General features: G+C 41.1%; 1 protein-coding gene and 1 long non-coding RNA gene across 3 annotated transcripts in view; both read left to right on the top strand.

Moving 5' to 3' along the window:
• Positions 1-9,189, top strand: part of LOC132687874 (uncharacterized) — a 113,883-nt gene extending 104,694 nt beyond the window's left edge. The window contains exon 3 of the long non-coding RNA XR_009614310.1: positions 8,997-9,189. This is a non-coding gene — a long non-coding RNA (uncharacterized LOC132687874). The remainder of the gene's footprint in view (positions 1-8,996) is intronic.
• Positions 9,190-23,136: 13,947 nt separating this feature from the next.
• The window catches only part of PCTP (phosphatidylcholine transfer protein), a 32,984-nt gene continuing 28,258 nt past the window's right edge, over positions 23,137-27,862 (top strand). Inside the window, exon 1 of one of the 2 annotated variants that reach the window (XM_060646473.3) lies at positions 23,137-23,426. In XM_060646473.3, coding sequence (XP_060502456.1) covers positions 23,283-23,426 — 144 coding nt within the window. In that variant the 5' untranslated portion in view covers positions 23,137-23,282. The remainder of the gene's footprint in view (positions 23,427-27,862) is intronic. The other variant, XM_060646472.3, reaches the window with a different exon arrangement.

Below are 27,862 nucleotides of genomic sequence, written 5' to 3'. Positions count from 1 at the left end.
CTGGTCAATTTCCAGCTACCAGAAACTCATTAAATCCATGTGAGTATAGAAGGGTGGAAACACGTCTTCTAGATACACATCCTGGTCACCATTCTCTTATCTATTTTGTTACATAAACATAAAAAACCAGAGTTGCTAAAATCAAATGGCACAGTAGGACCTTAGGGAGGGCTGAGTAAATCATCTCTCACTTCAATAAGAGCTAATCGGCACTTCAGCCTCAGATGAGAATTTATTTTCTTGTTTCAAAATCCAAATGTGTGCTGAAACTTCTGTGGTCCTGATACATCCCCATGTATCTTGCACAATTCTTTATGCATATTATGCTTTGGAGCCTTAGAATGAGGAAGCTCAAAGATCAAGGGTGATAGCAAATTGGGCTGCCATTTTCCCAAACAGGTACATACCACTCACGTCAGCCTTCCCTACTAGGCTATGGGTCATGTATTCAGGGGCTTGGAGGAAGCCCACCATACTTGCCTGTTTGTCCAGGGGAGGCAAGGGAAGGGACTGGAACGAGCTCACTCCTTTGCTGCTCCTCTTGATACTCAGTAGTGTGGGATCCCACTATGCCTTTTTACAGAAGCAGTCTCCCCCTCACCTCTGATGACAAATGTCACTTTTCTTGTCCATAATATAACGTGCACATTGTGTGACCACCCTCCCCCCCTCCACTCCCAATCAACACGTAATTTCTAGGCTTCGACATCAATACGGTGCTGGGAGTTTGAACCACCCTGCAACATGTAAAATTTTCTAAAAAATACTAATCTGTGACATCCTATAAGGGTCAGTTAGCTTTTCTTTGTTCCATATTCATAGAGCAGGATATACCTTATGACCCAATTGGCCCTCTCTCAGTCACATAGTGACGGTCTTAAAATGACCTACATGGGATGGGCAGATCAGTGCTGCCAAGATACAGTTGAAACCATAGATTTTGGGCTCTGTGTTTGGGCAAGAGGGCTGTCAAGTAGATTATCACAAGTAGTTTTTGCTATCTCCATTTTGGGGGAAAGAGAAACAGAGGTTCAGAGGAAATCACTGTTCCCAGATTTAACTCCAGGGCCTGGACTCCTTCATTCTGAGTTGACCCACATAATACTCTCAGTGAAGAGGAGAGGAACATATTAGCACTTACCTGGTGTCTAATATGCACCGCCCATAATACAGACCCTATCTCAGGTATTTTCATTTTACTAATGGAGAAACTAAAACTCAGGAGGTTAAGCACTTGCCCAGGATCTACTACAAAGGAAAGAGGCAAGGCCAGGATTCAAGTCCAAGAGCTACTTCTCCTGTGTTGTGCTGTGAGGACTACTGTTGCTTATTATTATTTATTAGAATACATGTCTATCCCTAACTTCAGAGTAAGTCCCATTTTCTTGGGTTAGGGATGACATATTCTCACTAGGTTCAGTTTTAGAAAAGTGCTTTGAAAATGGGTATCTATTGCTTCTAGGATGATTAACCACGTGCATTGACTCAAATGCATCTGGGTTTTGAAGGAGAGCTGTGTCACTAATCAGATTTGGGTAGGCTTGAGACACAGGCCTGGTACCATTGGAGTCTGGGCCAGATGCCATGGCAGTATGGACATCTCAGAAGTCACTCAGGCCATTCCTGTGCCTTCATGAACATTTAAGTTCTGCTGATATTTACTGTATTGCTTTCAGTTGCCAGGGATTTGTTCCATGCTCTAGTTGAGAAAATACAAACCAGTAAACAAAGTATGATCTCTGCTATCCGGGAGCTTATAGTCCAGGGCAGGAGAGCCATAGGGCAACCTAAGTCAGTAATGTTTTTACTGGAGGGAATACCAAACTGCTTCGGGAAGGCTGGGGAAAATGAAGTCTGTCTGGTCTAGGTGGGAGGGAAAGCTTGATGGCAGATGGGTACTGAGAGTATTACAAGTAGGAAAGGAGAGGAGGTGATTCTAGGCCAAAGGCCATAAATAATAAACATAAATAAACATAGCTCAGGAAAGTCGGAGTCTTCTGCAGAGAGCTTTGAGTAGCCTGTGTGGCTGACTTATGGAACTCATGGGACAGGCAGAGAGCAGTCCAAATAAGACGGGAGAAGGTTTATGGTGGGATTATTGCCTCAATGTCAAGTTGGGACTGTGTTATGCGAACGGTGTGGTTTGTTTGTTTGTTTGTTTGTTTGTTTTAGAAGAATGGCATAGTCTGCTCTCTCTGCATTATCCAAATTAGCCTGGCATCAGAGTGTTGAGAGGCAAGCAGAAAGTCAAAATGCAGAAGGTGGAGACTATGACTGGGACACCTGTTAGAAAACCCTTGTGATTGTCCAGGTGAAAGGCGCTAGGGGCCTGACATTAGGAAATAACGTGCAGGCGTGAAGACACAATAATGGGCAGAATCAGCAGAGCTCGACAGTGAATTTTCCACATGGGAGGTTGTCAAAGGAGAGGGATTTGTAAGGTTTTAAGGCCTAAGTAATTACTAGCTAATCGATACTGTTGTCAGACACAGAAGGCCAGGGCAAGGAGCAGGTATACAGTGAAGGATACACACTTGTTCTGTTAGCATAGCTGACTATTTCTCCGGTGGAGAGGCAGACAGACGCTGGAGAGAGTGACATTACTGCCCACCAACTAATTGGTGAACCATTTCCTGAATTGCCAAATAATGAGGTTAAGAGCTCCCTGGTCAATATGCCCCTAAAATTATGAATGAATTTATAACTTACTTCATTCCACACAGATACACACAGCTGCTGACACATATACAATATGCACACATGATTTGACACGGCTAACTTTTTTCATAGAACAAGAACGTAAATATTTTAAGAATTCCAATTCAAGCCTTTGGTTGAAATGACTGTATGCAAACAATACACTGAGCCAATTTTAAAGTTCAGTTTTAAGTTCTGTGAAAACAAGAACATAAACAGCAATTCCTTTTGTACAAGCATGCACCATGAGAAAAGCGCCCCATAGATGTTTTCCGGGAATGAAAGTGTTTTTCTCCTCTATCGATCACTACCACGCAAGGTACTACTCACACAGAAGAGCATGTAGGAGGTTCCAATCACCTCATAACCCAAGTGGAGAACAGCATTCGTCTTACCAAGAACTAATTTTATGTTCCCTCTGAGCTAATGCTAAAAAAAAAAAAAAAAAAAAAAAAAAAAAAGCAGTCCAAGTCCACTGTGGATTTCTTCATAAATGTCAAGTTTGGGGGCACCTGGGTGGCTCAGTGGGTTAAGCATCTGACTTCAGCTCACATCATGATCTCACAGTTTGTGAGTTCTAGCCCCATGTCGGGCTCTGTGCTGACAGCTCAGAGCCTGGAGCCTGCTTCAGATTCTGTCTCCCCCTCTCTCTCTGCCCTTCCTCTGCTCACGCTCTGTCTCTCTCTCTCTCTCTCTCAAAAATAAGCATTAAGTTAAAAAACATAAAGAAATGTCAAGTTTGGGCCTCATGCAACACAAGCAAGTCTTCGTATTGGAGTTTACCAAGGTCCCGTCGACTGGAGAGTCTCCCGTATCCTCAAGGATAGTGTTAGCAATTGTGTGTGCTCAGAAAGTCTTTGCCAAGTAAATCAACAGGTAAATAAAAGAATGACTGTACATTTAAATCAGATATAAACTTGAAAACTCAGAACGTTATTCAAATAGATTATTTCAGAGTGACCAGATATTTAGTGCTAAGTACATTAATTATTCAGTGACTACTGGCATTTTTTCAGCATTCTTTGGATGGTTGGTAGCATGTGGATCCAGCCACAGGCTTCACTCACTAATAAACATAAATATTTCTTGAGCACTTACTTTATGCTATACACCTTTTATAGATTTATGAAATAATGAAATGAAATATCGTTTAACACTCACAAATAACCCGGGAGGTAGATGTTAGAAATAGTTCCATTGTACAAATGAAGAAGTTAAGAGACTTGCCTAGGGAAGTCACCATTCGGAAAATGCTGGAGTCTAGGATTAGAGTCAATGCCCGTTGGACTCCAAAGTTCACCTCTTAATCCCTATGCAACCTTGTTTCTGTGTTCAGATGATGCGCACACTTTCTGTTGCTTGCAAGGAGTTTATACTTAGTCCAAAAGAAACTCGGGTTTTGAAGTGATTGTTTTGCCAGAATAAACACAGCATCACCTTCCCGTAGAAACTCTGCAGTGGCCCCCTGATTGAGAGTGGGACTATCTCAAGAAACTGTTTGAAAACATTTTTATCCATTTACAATCTGATCTCCACAACGTGGGTGGGTAGTGGGAAAGGGACCATTTGCCCAGCTGGACTGAGTTCAAAATAGAACTATTTATCTTATGAACTTATCTTCTGGAACAATGCAGAGTACAGATCTCTTGCTTTCTTTCTTTACATAAAAATTTTAAAGTCTGGCTTCGGGGAGGAGATGGTACCTTGCTGTCTCCTTTTTGTTTACTTAAATAAACGATACAGGAAACAGGCATCATTGTCTTTGTACAAGCGGTTGTAAAGCTTGGTAAAATGAATGATCCCAAGACAGTGCATGGCCGCAGAACGAGAACACGATGTTTCTTCCGTTGCTGTACCAAGGGGCACCAAGTCCACTGTCAGCTCCAACTGGCCACTTGCACTGGGTCGGTCAATCTGCCATCAACCTGATGGGCTCATTAGTCTCAGGAGAACCTCTCTTCCCTTATTTCTTGCAATTTATTTTCTGAGTCGAACTTAGTTTGGAAAATTTTCTTTACAGCTCTGGCAGGGCTTGATCCTTTTTCCCAGGGTCACAGGGTAAGGTTTTGGATGGCCTCCACAACAAAATTAACATCTCCGACTCTCCACTCTGGTTGTGTGATGAAAACAGCCATGAGCTGAAAGTCATGAAACTTGTATTTGAATCTTTTTTCCTCTCTTTCAGAGTCCCATCTGTCAGATCTCAGGGTCCCGTCTGTGGATCCTTTACTATTCTTTCCTTTTAGTCTATTTTTATAAATCCTACTTGGGCTCATAAACTCCGAGAACTTAGACAAGACAGCTTGGGGAAATAGCTACCAGTACCACCCGAGCTACCAGAACAGCTGTAGGAAGCCTCTTTAAAAAAAAAGAATTCTCTGGTTCAGCATCTGTCAGCAAAGCCATTGACCTTTTGCTGTGGATATTCATCTATTTCCCTGCGAACAGAGTCACAGGCATCTGGTTCAGAAGCTGGCTGCACCGAAAAGGGTTCCTTCAGTTCCAGTCAGAAATTCTAGGTTTTCAGCGATCACACACTAATTTCCACTCTTGCTGATCCAAAGTCAGCGCAGTAGGGAGTGTGGGATGTCCAACGAGATCAATAACACAATGAGCAGTAAACTGAATTTGGAAGTTGAGCAGCAGGGGTCGGAATTCCTACTTGTGGAGCCTTACCCTGCGGTGACTGACATGACAGAAGTCAGAGACCTCAGTCCACAGTTTTCTGTGACAGGGCACAGGAGCAGCCAGTGTTAGCACGGACAGATAGGAAAGCCCAAGGGTGAGTATCTGGGAACAGGAAGCAGGCACTGCTATGCCAACAAGGCTCTGGGACAGAGAATTCTGACGTGTTTTGCAGAAGCAACTGGGCTCTCCAGAAGCGGCCAAGAGGATGTCCCACGGAGCATGCGTTTCCTTAGTGCCACTTCCCTCCCAGGCCACAGGGTCCAGAGGGAGCAGCTGTGCCACTGGCTGTGCGACTTGCCTTGACTCAATGGATTCCTTGTGTTCCCACTTTAGCTTCTCATGTGTATGGGTCAGAACAGTATCTAAAATTCCTTCTTATTTTCTTTGTGGTGGGATCGCAATCTTACCACCGTCAAATGTATTCTGTACACCAGCAAGGATTTGGACTCCTAGCATGGGAACTGCACAGGGCCTTTGTCAAAAGTATGGGTTTCTGGGCTCTGTGCACTGCATTACAGAATCAGGGTTTTTGGTTTCATGTGTGTGTGCAAGTACGTGTGTGTCTCAAAAGGTCAGGAATCTGCATTTTTTTTATACGTGTCCCAAAGGGAGTTTGAGAGCCTCTGCTTGACATTAATATAGCAAGCCATCGAGGGTTTGAGCCTAACCAGACCACTCCCCTGGATAAAACCCAGCAGTGATGTCTCTTCATTGAAGGTGTGGAACCTCAATAGGATATACAAAGCCTCCCACCTCCCACGAACCAGCCCCTTCCTCCCCAGCCTCAGCTCCGGCTTGGATCAAATTAGGAGTTACAACTACAACGCACTTTTTCATGTTCCTTATGACCTGTTGGTTCCTACTTGTGGAGACTCAAGATGATGTGTATTCCTCTTTCCCAACTATCTCCAGCATCCCCTCGACAGATGAGCCCTTCCCCATCTTCAGATCAGGCAGGCATCCGTGCCCTTCTGCCGTGTCCCCACCTGCTCGAAGCCAGGGTTTCTCAAGCTGGGCATGTTTGACATTTGGGGCTGGATGATTCTTTTTTGTGGAGGGGCTGACCTGCTCATTGTACGATGTTTTGCAGCATCCCTGGCCTCTACCCACTAGATGCCAGTAGCAGCCCCCAAGCTGAGAACCAAAAATGTCTTTGGACCTTGCCCAAGTGTCCCCTAGGGGCAAAACTATACCTGATTAAGAACACTGCTCTACTTGGGGCACCTGGGTGGCTCAGTCAGTGAAGCATCCAACTTTGGCTCAGATCATGATCTCGCAGCCTCATGTCAGGCTCTATGCTGACAACTCAGAGCCTGGAACTGCTTCGGAGTCTGTGTCTTCTCTCTCTCTCTCTCTCTCTCTCTCTCTCTCTCTGCCCCTTGTCCACTCACACTCTCTCAAAAATGAATAAATGTTAAAAAATTAAAAAAAAAAAAAAAGAACACTGCTCTACTTACGTATAGTCCTCACCAAATTATGTGGCAAGTAAGCTGTTTGCTTGTTTATCTCCTCTGAGAGTCTGAGAGTTCAAGTGCAGGGGCTGTAAAAAATGCATTCTTGTGACCCCTGTGCCAAAGCATAGCACCTGATGCATAGTAGACATAGAACATGTATTCCCTGTGTAGCGTAACTTTGAGTGTTAGATATCAGAAGACCTAGACTTTAGCTTATCTTGGTCGGCTCTGTTGCTTAAAATGTTGTGACTGTGGACAAATCGGGTAGCGTCTCTGCGCTTCGGCTTCCCTCATTTGGTTCTGGTTCTCTTCTGCTTTGTTCTGGGATGGCTGCTTCCTGGTATGCTGACCTTTAATGTCAGTGATAGGAAATTAAGCAGGTTTTGCATCTGCAACTGCTCAGAATTCACAGTGTTAGAAGAGAGACTCATCCACTCTGAAGGATGATTTTTTTCCCCAATATACCCTACGAAATACCTCTCCAGTTATTTATTATCTTCAAGAAGGGCTCCCTCCCTCTCTCTCTCCCCCTTCTTTATGACTTTCTTTTATATTCTGGGCAGGCCATCGCTGTGGCCTGTGTGTTCTCCCAGCACTGTGGTGGGCTGGTTTATGTATCTTGCTCCCTTCTTTTAGCAGAAAGAATTAGTTTCCAGATTGAATTCAGCTGACGAGGACCCCTGTTGCAGGGAAATGTGGACTCTGCCACCATCAACTCCCTTCCAGCTGCAGCTGGCCAGGGCTTTCCGTTAACCGTTTCGTGCTCTGAACATGGAAGTTGCAAAAACACTTACAAATTGTAAAATTCTATACAAACGAGTCAGAAGGTCCCAGACACTTATCTTTTAGTCTGCAAGGGGGCTTGCAAATCATCTAGCCTACCTCTTTCATTTAAAAAAAAAAAAAGTTTTATTTATTTTTGAGAGAGAGAAAGAGAGAGAGAATGAGTGGGGGAGGGGCAGAGAGAGGGGGAGACACAGAATCCCAAACAGGCTCCAGGCTCTGAGCTGTCAGCACAGAGCCCGACACGGGGCTCGGGCTCACAGACCGAGAGATCATGACCTGAGCTGAAGTCGGAGGCTTAACCGACTGAACCACCCAGGCACCCCCTAGCTCTTTCATTTTAAACTTGAAAACAGTGAAGCCTGAACAGATTAAGTCACTCACTCATTACTATTTTCTTTGCAGGTTCTGACTACCTCAAGAAGTCAATCTGAATCATTCTGTTGCTTTCTTAGTGCATCACAGCTAATCTTTATTTTCCATCTTTTTATATACTTCATGATCCTCTCTTTAAGCTTAAATTAACAATTTCCTTTCAAAAAAATAATTTCCTTTCAACAGGGTTTGAGGATGTCTCATCTGAAAGAGGTGAGGAATTTTTTTAGAATAGTGAGCTCTGTGTTTCTATGTCCACAGTAGCACATGGTTTAGAGGGATGAACAGGGTTTTGTTTTGTTTTGTTTTACCCCCAAGGGACAATTTGTTTCATGCAAATTGAAAATAGCTCTATTCTATTCCTTACATTTTTTTTTCTTACAACTTTCTTTTAAAAACTTCCTAGGCAGATTACCAGAATGTGTTTGTAAAAAGACAGCTGTTGAGAAAATATGTGGTGCTCATTAGCCACTAACATGTTCCTATTTGAGAATTTTGGAAAACTTGCCGTGTGAGTGCACTGCTCTATTAGTTTACCTGATGACTTTATTAAGAAGCTTGGCAACTTGCTGTAGCCTGACAGTCTAGGATTGCTCATTGCTGACCAACAGTGGTGCTTCCTTGGGGACTCAGGTGAGTAAACAAATCTAGCGGGTAGGGAGAGACTGACCTAGGATTTCAAACTTGTTTTGCTAAACAAGTACTGGAAAAAAAATAAAGAAAGAAAATAAGAAGACCACCATCATCCATAACTATGATTGGTTCTTGAAAGAAAGGGTACTATTGCTCAAAACCAAAAAATCCAGGATATAATCTCACCACACTGATTTTCCTTTTCACATTTTGAACTGCATGTCTCCAAACTGGTATTTAGAAACCACCAAACCTAGATTAATTATAATGGGAATTATAATGTCAAATCCTATATAAAAAAAAGGACTAAAAATTTTTTTGATTCATATTGGTATTAACTACTGCTCATATCATTTGGTTCTTCAGTGAGGCCAAGGTGTTATTTATGTCTGAAGATTTCTAGATTATTGGAGAAACAGCACGGTGGAATCAGTATGCCCAGACTCACAGAGCCAGCTGGGAGAAATTCCAACTTTGCCACCACATTCCATAAACCACTTAACTTGTTTGTTTCTTCATCTTGAACAAACGGGTCTATTTCACAGGATGTTGCATCAAATAAAATAATAAATCTGCAAGCATTTAATAAACTATACAGTGGTCTGTAGCTGTGAGATTTTGTCAATAACTCTAAACTCTGTGGGCTTAAAAAAATTAAAACCTTCTCTAGGATGTTTTAATCTGTCTGCAATGTCTGATGAATTTATCAAACTACATTTTACGTAGGAGATTACAATATATAAAGTATGTGTCAATGCCTGGCATAAGCTAGACACTCAATTATTTTTAATTTCCTTTACCCACTGGGAGTACACGTTTGACTCTCCACATAATGTAAATGCCGAACATTTTGTAACATAAGTGATAGCCAAACTGCAATTATGTGTCTATGATCTTTTTGAAATTTTCTTGGATACATGAGTGAAAAGAAAATCAAAATAACTTTCAGGTTATGAAACCATTCAAACCAGCTACACACTAGCTCTTTCACCTCTGCGCCCTCTACTGGCTGAAGGTCTGTATTACATTAGCAAATTTTACCATTTCAAACAAAAGGATCACAATTTCCCTCAGCGTGTGACTGAAAGTCCTAACACACAAATCGCCACTTTAAAGAATCATGGTGTTTTCTTTTTTCCTTTTTAACAACACCAGGAAAACTTATTCATAATGTAAAAATTAAATGGGGATAAAAACAAGTAGGAAATAAAAATCAAATGTCAACTTCATCTTCAATGGAACTGTCAAGATTGTGTTTTATCTTTACTCTATTTTCTCTACATAAGATGTATGTTATTTGTCTTACAAAAATAGGATTATGCTGTATATAATTTTTACAAACTTGCTTTTAGTACTGCTTACAGCAAACATCTTTCAATGTCAATAAAATGGACCATGTAATGGTTACATAGTATTCCATTGCAAGGATGTCCCATAATGCCTTTATAAATATTTATAAAGTACACATTCAGTTTGATTTCAGCTTTTCTTATTGCTGTGTTTTAAAAAAAAAAATTTCTCTTATGGCCCATATTCTCCATGAAGATATGTCAGAAGCTAAAGCAAAAATTGATAATACTTCATGAACAATATCAGGGGCTAAAAATGATACATCAGTGCCCAAGGTCTCCATATACTGTATAGTCAACGATTTCTACTTCCGGTTTCCATTTCCTGTACTGAATATGCTTTTCCACTAAATCGTATTAACATATATTTATCATAAGCAAAGAGTGAACATTTTTAAAAGACTTAAAGTCTTTTTCTCAGTAAAATTCATGAAGATATTTCATCTCAAAAATGAGAGTTGGCACCATGAACAAGGAAAAATCTGAGGTCTGGAAAAACTGGGTGAAAATTAGAAATAGATTTACCATGTTCAACTCCCAGTGAAGGAAGGAATGTCCTCTATTACACTGAGAAAAGCCCAATTAGTGAAGCTGAAGGTAAACCAGAGCGTTTTCTCAAGGCTCACAGGTAATAATAATTAATTGAAAATAATGAGAGAAAAAGATAGGAAATAAGGAGTCTGAAAGGTGTAGTTAGTGCAAAGCAGGAATTCCATAACAGGAGCTGGAACCATGAGAACACAAGCAAAAATAAAAGCAACGGAAGAAGAAATTTTTGAGCTAAATAAATATTTGAGTCTGAAGTTTTAAAATGGTTCATTGAAAATAAATTAAACACGTGCCTTGGTATAACCAGGCAAAACTCCTGGACATAAAAGGCACATTAAACTTTCTGTTAGAATGGAGACTTTTAAAGGAAAACAAATATGTATCTTAGAGAGGAACACAAGTCAAGCTATTCTCCCTAAAGCTAAATGCCAATCTTCAATGTTTATAGGACTTTGAGGATTAATCAAAATTAAGAACTCAAGAATAGTGAAGATGTAATTTAAATTTTCCTTTCACAAACTTCCTTTCAGAGCTCCAGTGAGGAAAACCAACAAAAACTTAGTGCTCTTGTTTGTGGAGCAGGGAAGGGGGGGCTGGAGCTACACCTGCTAGTTTGCCCTCTGTCCGATGATGGAGCCAGAAGTCTCTCCTCAGACATTTTGAAAACCACTGTTTCAGTCCATTTAATAACATGGGGAAGGAAAATAATTGTATAGCTATTGAAAAAGCTAGGTGAATTTAACGTTTTTGCCTCCCCTGGCAATATGATTGTCTATGTAGAAAACTAAGAACAATTTAAAAATGAATGGAGCCTGGGTGGCTCAGTTGGTTATGTGGCTGACTTTAGCTCAGGTTGTGATCTCATAGTTTGTGAGTTCGAGCCCCATATAGGGCTCTGTGCTGACTGCTTGGGATTCTCTTTCTCTCCTTTCTCTTACTGCCCCTCCCCCCCCCAACTCTCTTTCTCAAAATAAATAAACTTTAAAAAAATGAATGGAACTAATGAAAGAATTTAGTAAGGTGGTCAGTTTATAATATACATTCATATATATGTATGCATATATTACACATGTATATATACGATCAACAAAATATATGTATATACATACAATGTATGTATGTATATAAATGCATATAGATTTATAGATTTATTATATATTATTATGTATTATTTATTATATATACATATATATATATATATATATATATATATATATATGAAGATCAACAGAATTCTACTAATTCACTCAACAGATATTTATATACCAGATGTATGCTAATAACTAGGGACACAGTGGTGAGGGGGATGGACAGGTCTAGATGTTGAACTTATGCTCTGATGAAGGAGACAGATGCTCAACTAATTACAGATCAAGATCAGTGCTAGAAAGCAATTAGCATTTATTTGCTTACTTTTTATTGTTTTCCTCCTGCAGGTTCCAGCACAAGTGGAAATCAAATTTGTACAGGAAAAAAAGGCAAAGGCTGAGATAGCACATAAAAGAGGCTGGGAAAGAAGACTCTATAGAAAAAAGATTCGGGCTAATGCCTGACAGATGAGAATGAGTGGGGAGTGTGGGGAGAGCAGCTGAGACAGAGAAAAGCTCAGGGGACACTTGGCGTGACCGCAGACACTGAGGGACGGAGGCTGGAGCACAGTGAGGGGACAATGGGGAAGATGGGGATGGGGGCACAGGAAGGTCTAGTCAGAGGGAGGCATGGGACACTGTAAGGGGGGGTGAGAACTCTTAATGTTGTTTTATGCAATGTGAAGCCAGTGGACGGTTGTCAGGAGAGGAGTGACAGGAGCAGTGGACACCACATTTTAATATAGCACTCCCTGTCTCTCTGTAGGGGGAGTGGATGTCTTACCGACTGGTGGGAAGGACACTGGGCAGTCAGGGGAACAGTGATGGTAGCCTTGGCCGGAGTGGGCAGTGTGTATAGAAAGAAGTGAACAAACTCAAGCTATGTGGAAAGTACAAACAGCAAAAACTATTGAGCAATTGTATGAGGGGTTTGAAGGACAGAAAGTAGTATCAGTGTAAGGTTTTCAAACTTCCAAACAAATTTGATGGACACACGACCGTAGGGAGATGGTGGCAAGGAGAGGCCATGCAAATGAGGCCTTTGCCCAGGTAGAACTGGCCTAGGTTAAGCAGGCAGAATTCACCAAGGACTTGGTCTACGTTCCCAGAGAAGACAGGTAGGCTTCTGACCCAGACTTGAGAGCTGCCCTCTGCGAGAGGATCCCAGGTGTACAGAAGAAAAGGGCAGCGGTGTTTATGCTGATGAGTATCAGAGTGTAATCTGGGGGCCACAGCCCAAGTGAAACCCTAAACTTTTGTCTGAAATGCCCTAGTGTTGACCTCAGGTCCCCTGCAGTGATTAGTCAGGGCAGCGGAAGGGACTTGGAAATACAATACTTCCAGCTCATCTCTGGAATCCCTTTACTGGAAGGAAGATGGTTGGCAACTTATTCTCTGACCCCCTTCCAGGATTTAAACACCCGGTTTTCTGAACAGTCAATTTTAAGAAAGTTGACATAAAGTATATGTCCCATTAGGTAAAATTATAAACCCATCTTCCCTAACATCGGGTTTGTATGTCTTATTTTTTAGCAGAGTATATAGACTAGGGATCTTCAGTCTGTATGGGTCTGTGACAATATGGTTTGACTAACTGAATCACCAAGTTGTTATCCAAAGTATTATCTCTGTGTGCCTTAATTCTCTTATTCTAATTCTCTCTCATAAAATAAAAATGGTGCCACAAAAGACCCTGAATAACCAAAGCAATCTTGAAAAAGAAAAACAAACCTGGAGGCATCACAATTCCAGACTTCAAAGTTATATTACAAAGTTGTGGTCATCAGGACATTATGGTACTGGTACCATAAAATTAAAGTGCTGGAATATAGATACAGATGTAGATAGATATAGATATATATCACATAAAATAATTTCTCAAACTAATTGTTCATGTGTTCATGAGGATGGCATCTCACAACTTTGTACCCTCCAATTGCTGTTACGGCCATAAAAACATAAAAGATCACACTTAAGGAGGATTCAGATATTGTCTTTAACTTATCCTTTTATCTATTAATGTACTCACTTGTTTGATAAATATTTACCAATGATAAGTATTTATCAAACAATTGAGTACATGAATACATAAGCGAGAACAAATTAAAGGCAATATCTAAATCCTTTTCCGGTACTAAATGTTATAGTTTTATGGCTAGAATGGTTCATAAAAAGTCTTCTAGGAGTGGATATAATTGAGTTGCAGCTACATTCATTGTTTTGTGTCTATCGATCCTATGTTGGTAATAGAAGATGTAGGTATGAGAAAGTAGGCTCTAGAACCCAATAGGACTGACTCCAAGCCTCAGCTCTGCCTTTGACCTACCCATGTGACCATGGGAAAGTTCCTTCATTTCTCTAAACATTAGTTTCTTCACTTAAAACCTGGAGATTATAATGGAACTGATTTCAGAGTAGTATTGGAAGGATTAAATGAAAACACTTAGCATAGTTTCTGGCTCATAATGAGTACTCAGCAGGCTTAGGCTATTATTAACTGACTTACAGGTTATTATTTTATAAGCTTTGGAGCCCAGTAACAGCGTCATCACCCTCTTTATTTTCTCCACTGCCCTAGCATGGCAAAACTCTTGAGCATTTTAATAAGAGCAAATGTTCAACAGTACAAGTCAAATAGAAGTAAACTGATTTGGACAGCCATTGAGACAGATTAAATTCAACTCAGCTATAGAATTGAGCAATAACTATTGAGAGAATACATTCCATAAGGGTTCACTTTCACATTACAGAGTGCTTTCATTTGTATTATTTGTATAATCCTCTCAGCAAATCCTTGAGATAGGTATTATTTTTATATTACTGTTGAGTAAGTAGGTTTAAAAAATTAAAATGATCTCCCCAATTCTTAAAGTGACTAGAACCCTGATCTTTTGACTCCAAAGCTAGCTTTTGTGACCATGACTCTATCTTGGGAATCCACAAACCAAATTAGTTCTGTGCTGTGAAAAATATCACTGTGGGAATCTGATCTTTACCCAGATGTTTTAACCATGATGCCATATAGTTTGTTCTTTCCTCAGTTGCTTACTAGTAACTAAGGACAGGTATACTTTTAGTCCCCCAATTAAAAAAACACACATAAAACAACACTGATCAATCACAACAGGTAATCTATAGCTGTTCTCTGTGCAAAGTTAGGCATTTGTGAACATTCATTATTCATTCACTCATTTTACATGGTATTCCAGAATAGTGTTTTTCTTTTCCTTCTGCTATTTTTAATGGGAACTATAGTATTATATATTTATTGGAATTATTTATTTTTTATTATTTTTTAAATATCTTATTTTTGAGAGAGAGTGGGGAGGGGCAGAGAGAAAGGGAGCCACAGAATCCGAAGCAATCTCCAGGCTCTGAGCTGTCAGCACAGAGACTGATGTGGGGCTCGAACTCACAAACCGTGAGATCATGACCTAAGCTGAAGTCAGACACTTAACTGAATGAGCCACCCAGGTGCCTCTAGAATTATTTCTTTAACTTGTTTACATTACACAAATTTCAAATATATAGGAAAGTGCAGAGAATAGTATAACATTCATGAACCCACTACCCAGCATATACATTAATATTGTGCCTTATTTGCATCATAATTTTTTAAAGAAATAAAATGGAACAGCTACTCTTGAGAAACAGCTACTCTTGATGTTAACATGAATCCTTCCCAGTTACATTTTGAAGTTTACAGACTAAACACTACTAAATGCTATAAATATAAAATATCTTATTCTGTACATCCTTCTGCAACTTGTCTCCTTCATTCAAGAGTGTTTTCAAGATTTGTCTACCACAGACAAGTAGATTCTTTTTATTAAATGTTTATTTACTGAGAGAGAGAGAGAGAGCGAGCATGCACATGCAGGTGCAAGCCAGCAGGGGAGGGGCAGAGAAGGGGGGTGGAGAGAGAATCCCAAGCAGGCTCCATGCTGTCAGTGCAGAGCCCAATGTGGGGCTCGATCCTATGAACCATGAGATCATGATCTGAGCTGAAATCAAGAGTCAGACCCTTAACCTGCTGAGTCACCCAGGTGCCCCCAAGTCGATTTTTGTTTGTTTCAAAAGCTATATAATGGATATACCACACTTTATTTATTCTGTGTTTGGAGAATATTTTGTGTTGTTTCCAATTTTTTGCTACTGGAACACTGTGCCTATTTACATAATTATTAGCGGTTCCCTCAGGTATACCCATCAAAATGGACTGCTGAGCCAAGTAGCATGTGGATAGTCAATTTTAATAGGTCTTTCCAGGTTGTTTTTCAAACTATCATTTACATTTTACCTAGAACATTTTATGACAGAGTTTTCATTTCCTTGTATATTTACCAACTTCTAATTAAAAGAAAATTTTTTAATGTTTATTTTTGAGAGAATGAGAGTGCACGAGCAGGGGATGGGCAGAGAGAGATTGGGACGAGGATCCAAGCAGACTCTGTGCTGACAGCAGCTCGCCCTATGTGGAGCCGGAACTCACAAACTGTGAGATCATGACCTGAGCCGAAGTTGGTCACTCAATCGACTGAGCCACCCAGATACCCTACCAACTTCTAATTTTTAAGTTCTTGACAATCTAATAACTATGAAATGGTGTGATTTATTTTGCATCTCCCCACTTACTATGGAAGTTAACTTTTCATGTGTTTATACGCCATTTGGGTTTTTTTTCTCTGTTCATATTTTCAGCTGCATTATCTGGGTTTTTCTTATTGATATATAGGAGTTCCATGTATATCACCAATATTGATTTTTTGTTGTCAATGTACCAAATGCCTTCTACCAATCTGTGTGTTGGGTTTTGATTTATCTATAGTGTATAATTGAACAGGGGTTGTTGCTTTCTAATTGAAATGTTATTTTATGGTTTCTGCTGTTTTATGTCTTTAAGAAACCTTTTCTTAACTCTTGGGTCATAAAGGTTTATTTACTTTTATATTGTCTTCTGCAAATTTCAACATTTTGCCTTATGCAGTTAAGTCTTTATACATCTGGAGTTTACATTTTTATGTGACATAGTGGAAATTCATTTTTGTATAAGGATAGTCCCTTGTTCCAATACCATTTTTTCTTTACCATATTTCACTATTGTAGTATAGTTGACAAACAACATTACATTAGTTTCAAGGGTACAACATAGTGGTTTGACAAGTCTTTTCATAATGCTCTGCTCACAAGTGTAGCTACCATCTGTCACCATGTAATGCTTCCAATACTATATTTTTAAATTATCCATTCTCTCTCACATGCTAGGGTTCAGTATGCACATGGATTTGTTTCTAGAAGGAAAGCTGTTCAATTATTTATTTTTCCTAGACCTGAGTCAGTATAACAGTATTTTCTTTATTATTGATCCTAATATCTGATAAGGCAAGTTTTCTCTCCCCCCCCCCCCCCCCCCCCAAAGGTACTTTCCTACTTTTTCAAACTGCTTGATACTGTTAAGGTCAGCCGTTGGGCACGGTAAAGATAGGAGTTAGAGGCTAAAAAAAATTTAGCAGTCAAACGCTTTATTGGGAACTAAGGTTCTGGGAGAGGTTCCGTGACTCAGGGAGTGAGAGTCAAGGAAGTCACGCCTGGGTGTGGTGGGGTAGGGTTTTTAAGCTACAGTGGTTCAGGGTTTAGGTCTGGGTGGGCCTTTTTTCGCGCCAGGTCGTGCTGTTGCCTGGTGATTGGTTGACCTTCAGTTCGTTCTGGCCCGCCGCTTGGGGCTTTTCCGTTGGGTTGCACTGACAAGATGGCCGTCCCCTCCACTGTGGTTCCAGGGACATCCTAACAGATACCTTTCTTGTGAAGTTTAGAATAGGTGTGTTAAGTTCTTTGAACACTCTTAATGGATTTTTGCTTAAATTTCATTGGATTTATAGTTTGAATTGATAGTGTTGGGAAAATAAAGTTTTACACCATAAGATGGCCGAGGGGACTAAAACAAGCTCTGGTCTCTAGCTTGGAGACCCCTCTTCTGGGTTCTTCTTGCCCTGTTTGCCCCTCGTGCAAAAACCCACCACAGATGTGGAAGCTGACAACTATAAATTACCCTCCCCCCCTTCATTCAGAGCTCGGATCTTTGGAGAAACGGTCTCCTCTGAGCCTGCTGATGTTAAATAAATCGATCCACCAAGATCTCCGAGTGCCGCTTGGTTTTTCCACCAGTGTTCCAGTCTGGTTCTGTAACAATGGAAATGGTCTTCTTTAAAAAATTAAATATCCTAATCTATGAGTAAGATGTCACACAGGAATAATTACAGAAAACAACTCTTCTCTAGGTGTTTTAGGCAGAAAGGAATTTGATGTGGGGGATTAACTGCTGGCTAAACTCCTAGAATAAGTATGTATTTGTTTTGTTTTTTTGTTTTTCAAATATGTGAGGGCAGGGATTGGCTATTTTTTCTTTCTTTTTTTCTTTTGTTTTTGCATTGTCATCAGAGAATGATATATATTCTTTAGTGTTTGTTGAAAATATCTTCTGTGGCTTACAGGGTCATCAATTTTAATGAATGTTTAATGAGAGTTTGCAAATTATACGGGTGTTCTGGCTATTGGGTATGGGGTTCTATAAATGTCCTTTAGATCAAGCATATGAATTATATGCTAGTGTTCCATCTCTTTGCCAATTTTTGGTCTGCTTGACCAATCAATTTCCTAGAAAAGAGCCTTAAAATGTTCCACTGTGATTGTGAATTTGCTGATTTCTCCTTGTATTGATGACATTTTTTGCTTTACATATTTGAGATGATGTTGTGAAATAAATATAAATTTAAGCATTCAGAATTCCTGAAAAGTTCTGTCCTTTATCATTATCCCATGAAATCCTATTTTTTTTCCTTGCCTTAAATTCTATTTTGTTTGATATTTTTAGAGCCATACAAACTCCTTTTTGTTTAGGGTTTTCTTGTGTATGTTTTCCATACCTTTCATACCTCTCATTTTCTGTGTCATTATATTTTAGTTATTTCTCCTGTAAACATATATAGCTGGGTTTTCTCAAAGTTTCTATTTTGAATAATTTTAAATGTGGAGAAAAGCTGAAGGAATAGAACAACAAAAAAAATGTTTATCTTTCCCCTAAATTCATCAGTTGTTTGTATTTTGTCGCTTTTGCTTCTCTTTCTTACAATTACCCAGTTTATCACATCATAAATATTGCACAATTATTTTTATTGAACTCTCTGAATGTAAATCACAGGTATCGTGATACCTTACTCTAAAATTATTTATGCTAAATTGCATGCATTCCATTATATAAATATATACACAATATTACAAATGCATAAGCACACACACTCATATATACACATTTTAATCATTTAACATTTTATTGCTGAGTAATTCATTGATGGGTATATCACAATGTGTTGTGATAAAATCAATTCACCTCTTGAAGGACATTTGTGGGTTTTTTTTGTTTTTTGTTTTCCAGTTTTGGGCTACCACAAATCAAGCTGCTGTGAACATATGTGTACAAGTCTATATACGGACAATGCTATTTTTTTTCTCTTGGGTATATACCTAGGAAGTGGAATGCCTGGATTCTATGGTAGGTGTATTAAAGAAATTGTCAGTTTTCCAAAGTGCTTGTATCATTTCCATTCTGCCAGCAGGGTATGAGTGTTCTATTGCTTCCACATCCTTGCCAGCACTTGCCTTGATCAATCTTTTTAGTTTTAGCCATTCTGATAAGTGTATAGTGGTACCTCACTGTGATTTTATTTTACTTTAAAGTTTTCATTTATTTAGGTAATCTCTACACCCAGGGTGGGTCTCGAGCTCATGACCCCAAAATCAAGAGTCCCATGCTCTTATTTTAAATTAAATTACCCTACTGACAAATGATGATGAATATTTTTTCATGTTCCTATTTGCCACTGATATATCTTCTTTGGTGAGCTGTTGGTTTAAACCTTTTGCCTACTTTATTGGTTTGTGTTTTGAGAATTCATTCCATTAAATTTTAACATGCGCAATAGACTAAAACTAATCAATATCTTTTGTTTACCTCCTATAAATAAAACTCTGAACTCACCCTCCCTGTTTTAGGTTTTTGCTCTTTGAGTTCCACTTTGTTTTATTTGTCCATTTGTCTATTTCTTCCCCACCTGTCCATCCCATCTCTAACCTCTCCCTTCTCTTCTTTTGGAACTCCAGTCAGAAATGTTTTAACTTTTCAGTGTATCCTTCATGTCTCTTACTTAATCTTCACCTTTTCCATTTCTTTCTATCTCTGTGTTGCTTTCTGGAGAATTGCCTCATAGCCGCCTTTTTATCTATCCCTTTATTTCTCTTGAACAATTTTACCTGTTCTAATTTTAGTGACTATTGTATTTTTCATTTGCAGAAGGTTCTCTTTCAGATTTATTTATTTTTTTTCTTAGTGTTCCATTTCTAGACCTTCTTTTATTTAGTTGTCATAAATGCATATTGAAAGTTACTCATATTGGCCTGTTGTTACCTGTAGTTTTTTGGTTCCGGTAATCCTGTTTGCACATCTGCTAACTCTCTCACATGGAGAGTTGTTTCCTCAGATCTTCGTAACTCATTTATTGTATATGTATCTTCTGTGGGTGTTGTCCCACACCTCGGTAATTCTCCTGGGTAATTCCATGTGTCCTTCTTGTGAAAGTGTCCCTGTCTCTAATTCTGGCAGGATCTCAGGGGTTTCAGTGGTCCTGAATCAGATCTGGTGCTAATTTCTCTCTTTGTGGCTCCCATACAGGGCAGATGACAAAAATTTAGGTCACATCTCTGGCATACACTCGGAGTTTGGTTTCTCCCAGCTGTCTTTTTATTTCTTTCTACTTAAGGCTTCAGGAAAAGCATGAGCTTCCTTGAGGGCCCCATGGTCTACAGCCTGGAGATTTTTCTGGTTTACTTGGAATGGAAGGGTTAGATCTGGAGGGATCCAGGCTTTATGAGGGTGTCCCCTGTCCAACCTCCCACCAACTATGGCCCAATACCAAGTCTTCAGTCCTTGTGTGAGTATTAGAACCCCAGCCCCAGCCCCTGGGGCATCAGTCTGTTTGGATTTCAGGAAGCTCCAAATATATTATTCCTCTCTTCCCCACCAGTGCTCTGAATCCATGAGCTCTGAGCTCCAAATCCATTTAGATACACGCTGAAGTCTGACAATGGAAATTAGCATTTCCCCTTTATTACAATGAAGCAGAGGCAACTAAAGAATTACAACACTGCCTGAAACCAAACTTGCCCTCCAGCACAGGCAGCAGTAAAAAGTCTCAATTCCAGTCCCACAGCCCACACTCTGGAATTTACTACATAAACTAGGGCAGATAAAAATGTGTATTTTCTACAAGTAGGAGGAGCCAGAAGGGGTTGATCTGGGCATATCTAATAGTTCCTGTTCTCAAACTCATCAGCCATTTAAATCACACATCTCCTGAGAAGGAGTGTGTGAATGAGTGAGGCCAGGAGGATTACTCTAAAGGAGGGAAGTTCCTCCACAGAGAAATACAGCATGGGGGAGTGTTGGGGGGGGGGGGGTGGGGGAAGGGGTAGTCAATCCCTTCTAAAGATATCCCTTGTGCTTGCATCTCTGGCTTTCATTCTGTCTTCCCTTTCTGAAATCTGGTGCATACTCTTCCTTTATTTTCAGCTAAACTCTATATTTAAGACTATTTTGGTGTATTTTGCCCAGAATTCCCATGTTTGAGGCCAGGAGCTTCAGCTGTCATGTTGTTGGAAGTTCTCTAGAGAGTGTTTTCACAAAGGAAACAGGATGGCCTATTAAAATAGGCAAGTCCTGAAGGAGAACAGGCCGTTTTAGACCTTTCTCCAAGCCTTTTCTAGGTTTCTCTGAGGCTGCACAAAATAAAAGCTATTTGCTTCTTCATTCATAAGCTGTAATAAAGTAAACATGTGCATAAACCTCAACATACCCAAATGTATGTGTGCTTACCTTCCGAGTTTAGTAGATAAACACACTTTTAAACATATGCAGTACATGCAATTTGAATTTCTGGCCTTATATCTCCTATCTTACAAAATGCCATTTACATAGCATTTACGTATCCATTTACATAGCATTGAAACATTGAAGCATTGCAGCTTCATCAAAGCACGCCTTTATAATGGGATTCCTTGAAGATGTTTGAAAATACTTCCTAGGTAATGGGTTTTGATGAAATTTCTTTTTTCAAGCAGTTGAATTTCAGTTTAAATATAATACAGTTTTGGGGCGCCTAGGTGACTGCCGGTTAAGCCTCTGACTTCGGCTCAGGTCATGATCTTGCGGTTCCTGAGTTCGAGCCCTGCTTCAGATTCTGTCTCCCTCTCTCTCTGCCCCTCCCCTGCTTGTGCTCTCTCAAAAATAAATAAGCATTAAAAAAACCATATATATACATATATATAATACAGTTTGTATAAAGAAGAGAGTTTAAGAGGCATTACAAAAACAGTAGGAAAATAGGTCTCTAATCTCTTGTGCATTTTGTCTAGAACCATCCTCATAGAACAAAACCGAACCAGCTCATAATTGAACAAAACAGTAGCATATCTGTGCTGCCAGATCTGATCTTATTTCTTTTTGGAAATTTGCATGAACATAGAGTTTGCCTTAATTTCAAGGCTTTAAGTTTAGAAGGAGAAACATTTCAATATAGTAATGCAAAATACACGGACATTTTTATTGAACATGTATTTACTTTGACAGGCAATGTGCAAACATGTTCTGTGTTTATTTTATATGGTCACCTCCTCAGTTCTCACTGGTTACACAATTCTTACCCCAGTTTACAGATTAGGAAACATGGATTTTCAGAGCGTATTGACATTGTGGTATGACATTGTTTCAACTACTTACTCAAAGCCAATTACAGGGTGCCGGTAGCACATATACTAACACCCAAAGGAGCTGAGGGAGCAAAAAGATCTTTGAGTTGCACGAAGATCTGAATTATGCAAGCAGCAGAAATCCTCGGTGGACGCCATGATACCTTTTAGATTATCTTTCACCCTCCAGGGTGGCAAATTACCTGGTAGACCCATTATGAATTAGGTTATTTAATCCTTTTTGTGCCATGGACCCCTTTGGCCTCCTGGTGAATCCCATGCACCCCTTCTTGGAATAATGTTTTTAAATGCATAACAGAAGGAATAGAAATGACATTGGAACAGTATTCAGTTCTAGCATCTGATCCCGGAGATTTTCAAGCATTTCTGCTCTGTCCCTCTTACCTCCCAAGTGTACCAATCCCCTCAGAGACTTTCCCTGCCTTCTTCAGAGAAGGTAAAGGAGGGACACCCAAGCAGGTTTTAGGAGGTAAGGGGTGGGGAGGAGGATGAGATGGGCTAAGGAGCGGTTTCTGAGATGGCGTTAGTTTCTTCCTTTTCCCTTCCGTCCACAAGCCTCCTCAATCCCCTAGCCCCTGCATCTTGCCCGAGATCAAGTCCAGTACTTCTCTGGTTTTTCTTCTCTTCCATCTTCACGATCTCAGGCCCAGCCCCGCCCACCTCCCTAAGCCCGCCCTTCCGTGGCCACGCCCCCGAGGCTCCTCCCTCCCCATAAATCCCTCCAGTGCCCCATCGCGCCTCTGGTCCCTGCCAATCACGCTGGACCACCCTCTCGGCCCGCCCCAGAGCGCACACCCGGCGGGTCCGCGGCTTCGCCCCGGAGGCGGAGAAGCTGGGGCTGCCAAAAGATGGAGTGTGGTGCGGTCGGCGGCTTCTCCGAGGAGCAGTTCCGGGAGGCCTGCGCGGAGATCCAGCAGCGCGCGCCGGCAGGCGCCAACTGGGAGCTGCTGGTGGAGACCCTGGGCTTCAGCATCTACGGGCTGCTGGACCAGGTAGCGGCCGGCCAGCTGGAGGATCCCAGGCAGTCGCTTGTCGGGGCCAACCTCCCCAGGGGAAGCGCGGGGCAGCGGCCTAGGAAGTCAGGGCCGGAGTTGGTCACGCGGAGCAGGGAGGAGCGAACGCTGGGGCAGTGCTGGCAACTGACTTTGCCCCTGCAGTTGGGAGGTCATCCGAATTCAGCCTAAGTCTGAGGCCCAGGGCGGGAGTGGTTTGTTGGAAGCTAATGATAGGGTTAAAATGCAGGATTGCAGAGTCTGAGCCCCATGCACTTGGCTGCAAGGGACGTGGATCCTCCTCCCGGGTGGGTGCCACTGATGTGTGTATGTTGGTGGGGTGGAGAGAACCTTAGGGTTTGCATACAGGTGGGAAGGAGACCAGACTTTTCAGAAACTGACTGGATGTGCAGGGTGATAGTGTGTGTGCAGAGCAGTGTGGCTGAGAAGGGAGCTAATATCATCTCAGTCATTTTAGTCATTTCATTTCGCAGCTGCCCCTTTCATGTAAGGGGCACTTAAGAATTTGGTCTGAAGCTTTAGGGAGAAGATTAACTTAAAGGGTAGGAGGAATAGAGTTGGTTATTAAGCAATTCTCCAGGCACTCCCGGAGGCCTTTGGAATCAGGTAGCTTTCCAGGTGGAACGATTACGTTGTACCTGAGACCTTTCATCAGTTACAGTGAGTGATAGTAGCTGAAGGCACATGGGATAATAAATCACTTTTAGGCAAGTGAAGTGAAATCTAGGTTTACTGGCAGAGAACCAGAATAGTATAGAGTAGGGAGGCACTCTGAACGTGTGTGTAGCAGGGCCACGGGGTGTGACAAAATGAACAAGAAGCTCACAGTCCAGCGCAGGTGGAATTAATTTCTGAGTGTAATTTCATTAGGTGCCTTGGTGCCAAAGTGGACATGTTTTCAGACAAAATCTTTTATTCTTCTGACCATTCCATTTTCCTTACCAGCCATATCCAGGCATTTGCCAAGTTTTGTCAATTCAGCTGCTCAGACAAGCCTGATATCTGGCCCCCTTCCCTTCCGTTTTCATTCCTTTGTGGTTGGCACTTTGGATGGTACCTTTCACCTAGAGTTGCAGAAGACTTCTGGCCTTCCTCCTTCCTCTCTGATCCCTTCCATCCTACACATTACAGCCTGATCAGGCACCTGAAGGAGAGGCTGTGGTCTTACCACTCCCCTTTCAGTGGCACTGTTGATTGCAGATTTAATACTATTATAATAGCTCACACACTGCATGCTGTCTTATGTTCCAGGCACTGTTTAAGTGCTTCACAGGTATTGACTTACTGAATCCTCATGTCAGTCTTAATGTAAGGCACTGTAATTATCACCTTTTTACCTATATGGAAATGAATGTGTGCAAAGGTTAAGGTGATTGCTCAAGGTCTGAACTGGGATCAGAACTCACCTGTCTACTTCCAGACCTGTGCCATGAGCAGGCTCCTGCATTGCCTCTCTGAGAGAAGTCAAATGCTGCTGGGTAGACTATACAGATCTTTCTCAACTTATGATGGGTTTACATCCTGATAAACCCATCATAAGCTGAAAATATCATAAGCTGAAAATGCATTTAATATACCTCACCTACTGAGCATGACAGTTAGCCTAGCTGATCTTAACTGTGCTCAGAATGCTGTCATTAGCCTATTGTTGGGCAAAATCATCTAACACAAGGCCTATTTTATACTAAAGTGTTGAATATCATGTAATTTTTTGAAGAGTGTACTGAAAGTGAAAACAGGATGATTGTATGGGTGCAGAATAGTTGTAAGTGTAGTGGTTCACTGCCCCTGCCCAGCATCAGAAGGTACTATATCACGTATCACTAGCCCAGGGAAAGATAACAATTCAAAATTCAAAGTACTGTTTCTACTGAATGCATATTGCTCTTGTGCGTTTGTAAAGTCAAAAATTATAAGTTATCCTGTCAAGTTGTTGACCGTATTGAATTGCATTAAGGCTTTTTATTTTATCCTGTTTCTTTTTATTTTTTAATGTTTATTTATTTTATTATTAAAAAAATTTTTTTAATGTGTACTTTTGAGAGAGAGAGAGAGAGAGAGAGAGAGAGGGACAGAGTATGAGTGGGGAAGGGCAGAGAGAGAGACACACACACACAGAATCCCAAGCAGGCTCCAGGCTCTAGGCTCTGAGCTGTCAGTACAGAGCCTGACACGGGACTTGAACTCACTGACTGAGAGATCATGACCTGAGTCAAAGTCATCCACTTAACTGACTGAGCCATGCAGGTGCCCCAATGTTTGTTTATTTTTGAGACAGAGAGAGAGAGAGAGAGAGAGACCGAGAGAGAGACCGAGTGGGGAGGGGCAGAGAGAGAAGGAGACACAGAATCCTAAGCAGGCTCTAGGCTCTGGGCTGTTAGCACAGAGCTTGACTAGGGGCTCAAATTCAGGATCGTGTAATCATGACCTGAGCTGAGGATCAACAGACTGAGCCACCCAGACGCCCCTCATACTTCCCGTTTGTTAATACCATCTAAAGATTTCCACTCTGTTGAGATGAGTGAACTAGTTTGGTCCCAACTTACATTTCCAGCTTTATCTCCCATGACTCGTCTGCACACCCCTTGTCCTCCAGCCAGCCCAGAGCACTCTACCCTTTACTCCAGTGAGCCTGTGCTTTCTTGCTTTTGTGCTTGTGAGCTGAGACAGTGCCTGGCTTTCTATTGTGTCTTGTTGCCATTGTGTATTGTTACATTGCAGGGTCTGCCTCCCTCCTGTGGGGAGGACATGAGTGGTATTCAGAATAGTTCCTATCCCTACTAATAATACCGTATGTCTTATTTCAACCTGCTTAGGGGTAAGGGCAGTCATGGTACACTGATGTAAATTACACGTGCTCCCAGGTAACTTCTTTAAGTTTAAAGGGCGTGGGATTCCAGTAGGTGTGCCCTGAGCCTCAACAGCTAGGACAGAGGGCCATTGCTCCATGGCCACTTTGTTCTCCATCTGTATTAAAATGTCAGGAGGCCCTACTGAGTTAGGGTATAAGCCCTTTCCTAGAACCCTTCCTGGGTTCTAGCATTTTCCAGCATTATTTGCTGCCTGGCCCACTTTGCTAAAGCCTCATTTTCTTTCCAGTTTGACTCCACGTTTTGCCTTCTTCCCGGAAGAGAATTCCCTCTAATTTCCAGTTAGTAAATCTTTTCATCCGAATACGATACCTTATCAAAAGTGAATTCACTTGTCCCACATTCTGCACCTATCTGCCCCAAAGCCCTTTTCTGTCTTGTGGGCCAGTGGTGTTTAATCCACCCTGCATGTTACCATTATGTGTCTTTTCTTCCACCAACCCAAACCATTTTACACACATGAGTGTATATGGCCTTGGGTCCTCAGGTCCCCAACTGGGGGCTCAGACCAGAAGACCTTGGTCCTTCTGTTAGTCTTCATCTTGATTAATCTACTTGACTATTGCTGCAGGTGAGTCCAGGTGAGGTTCAGTATTTCAGTTTTTGCTTTCTGGCTTTTTAAATTCCAACAACTGGGGTAAACAGAGTGGACTTGTTTGGAGCCCTTTAATGTTGAAGGGCCAACAGGGGGTACGACTAGTCCATCTAACTTTAGGTAGTGCTACTTTGCCTCAACCCCATCAACATTTGCTTCATTCATCCTGTTTCTTAATAACCATCTAAAGATTTCCACTCTATTGAGATGAGTGTTCTGATTCTCCCCTCTCTTTCCCCATTTTCTTGTTAGTCTAATTTTTATTGGCATCTTTAACATCCATATAAGGGATACTGAGATAGGTAATCTGGTAAGTCTTCTTGGATTGCTCGAATTTTGCAGCAGTAAGGTTACACATAGTACCCATGCAAAGGGGACCTCCTCTATCAAAGTATTTACCATGATTTGGCTAAAAGGCATATTTAATAGATGAATATCTCCATCATGATAAAGCCAGTCCAACATGACTTGCATATAAAGCATATTAGTGGCCTCATGGGGTGGGGTAGGGAAAAGCAGGTAACACTAGGAATTTTTATGATAGGAAGAATCGGGCAGCCACCCTTCTCAGTGTAAACAGATTTTGCAGTGGCTTTTATCCATTCCACCAGGTTGACTGTTCCCTTGGGAACAACCTACTATGTGTCTGGATCACGTATAGACATTTATGTTAATCCACCATGAACTGTGACGATGATCTATTTTGCATGTTTTGAAAAGACTGAAGTGTAGGGGCATTTTAGTTATCTGGTGTAAAAAATAAATTATATTAAATTAAAAAAAAGATTGTAGCTTTTTCTGTTTATGTTTTTTATTTATTTTTGAGAGAGAGAGAGAGAGAGCGAGCGAGAGTGCGCAAGCAGGGGAGGGACAGAGAGAGAGGGAGACACAGAATCTGAAGACAGGCTCCAGGCTCTGAGTAGCTGTCAGCACAGAGCCCGACACAGGTC

Source organism: Panthera onca, chromosome E1, assembly GCF_046562875.1.
Source record: "Panthera onca isolate mPanOnc1 chromosome E1, mPanOnc1 haplotype 2, whole genome shotgun sequence".
Taxonomy (NCBI): Eukaryota; Metazoa; Chordata; class Mammalia; order Carnivora; family Felidae; genus Panthera; species Panthera onca.
This window is presented reverse-complemented; position numbering and strand designations above follow the sequence as displayed.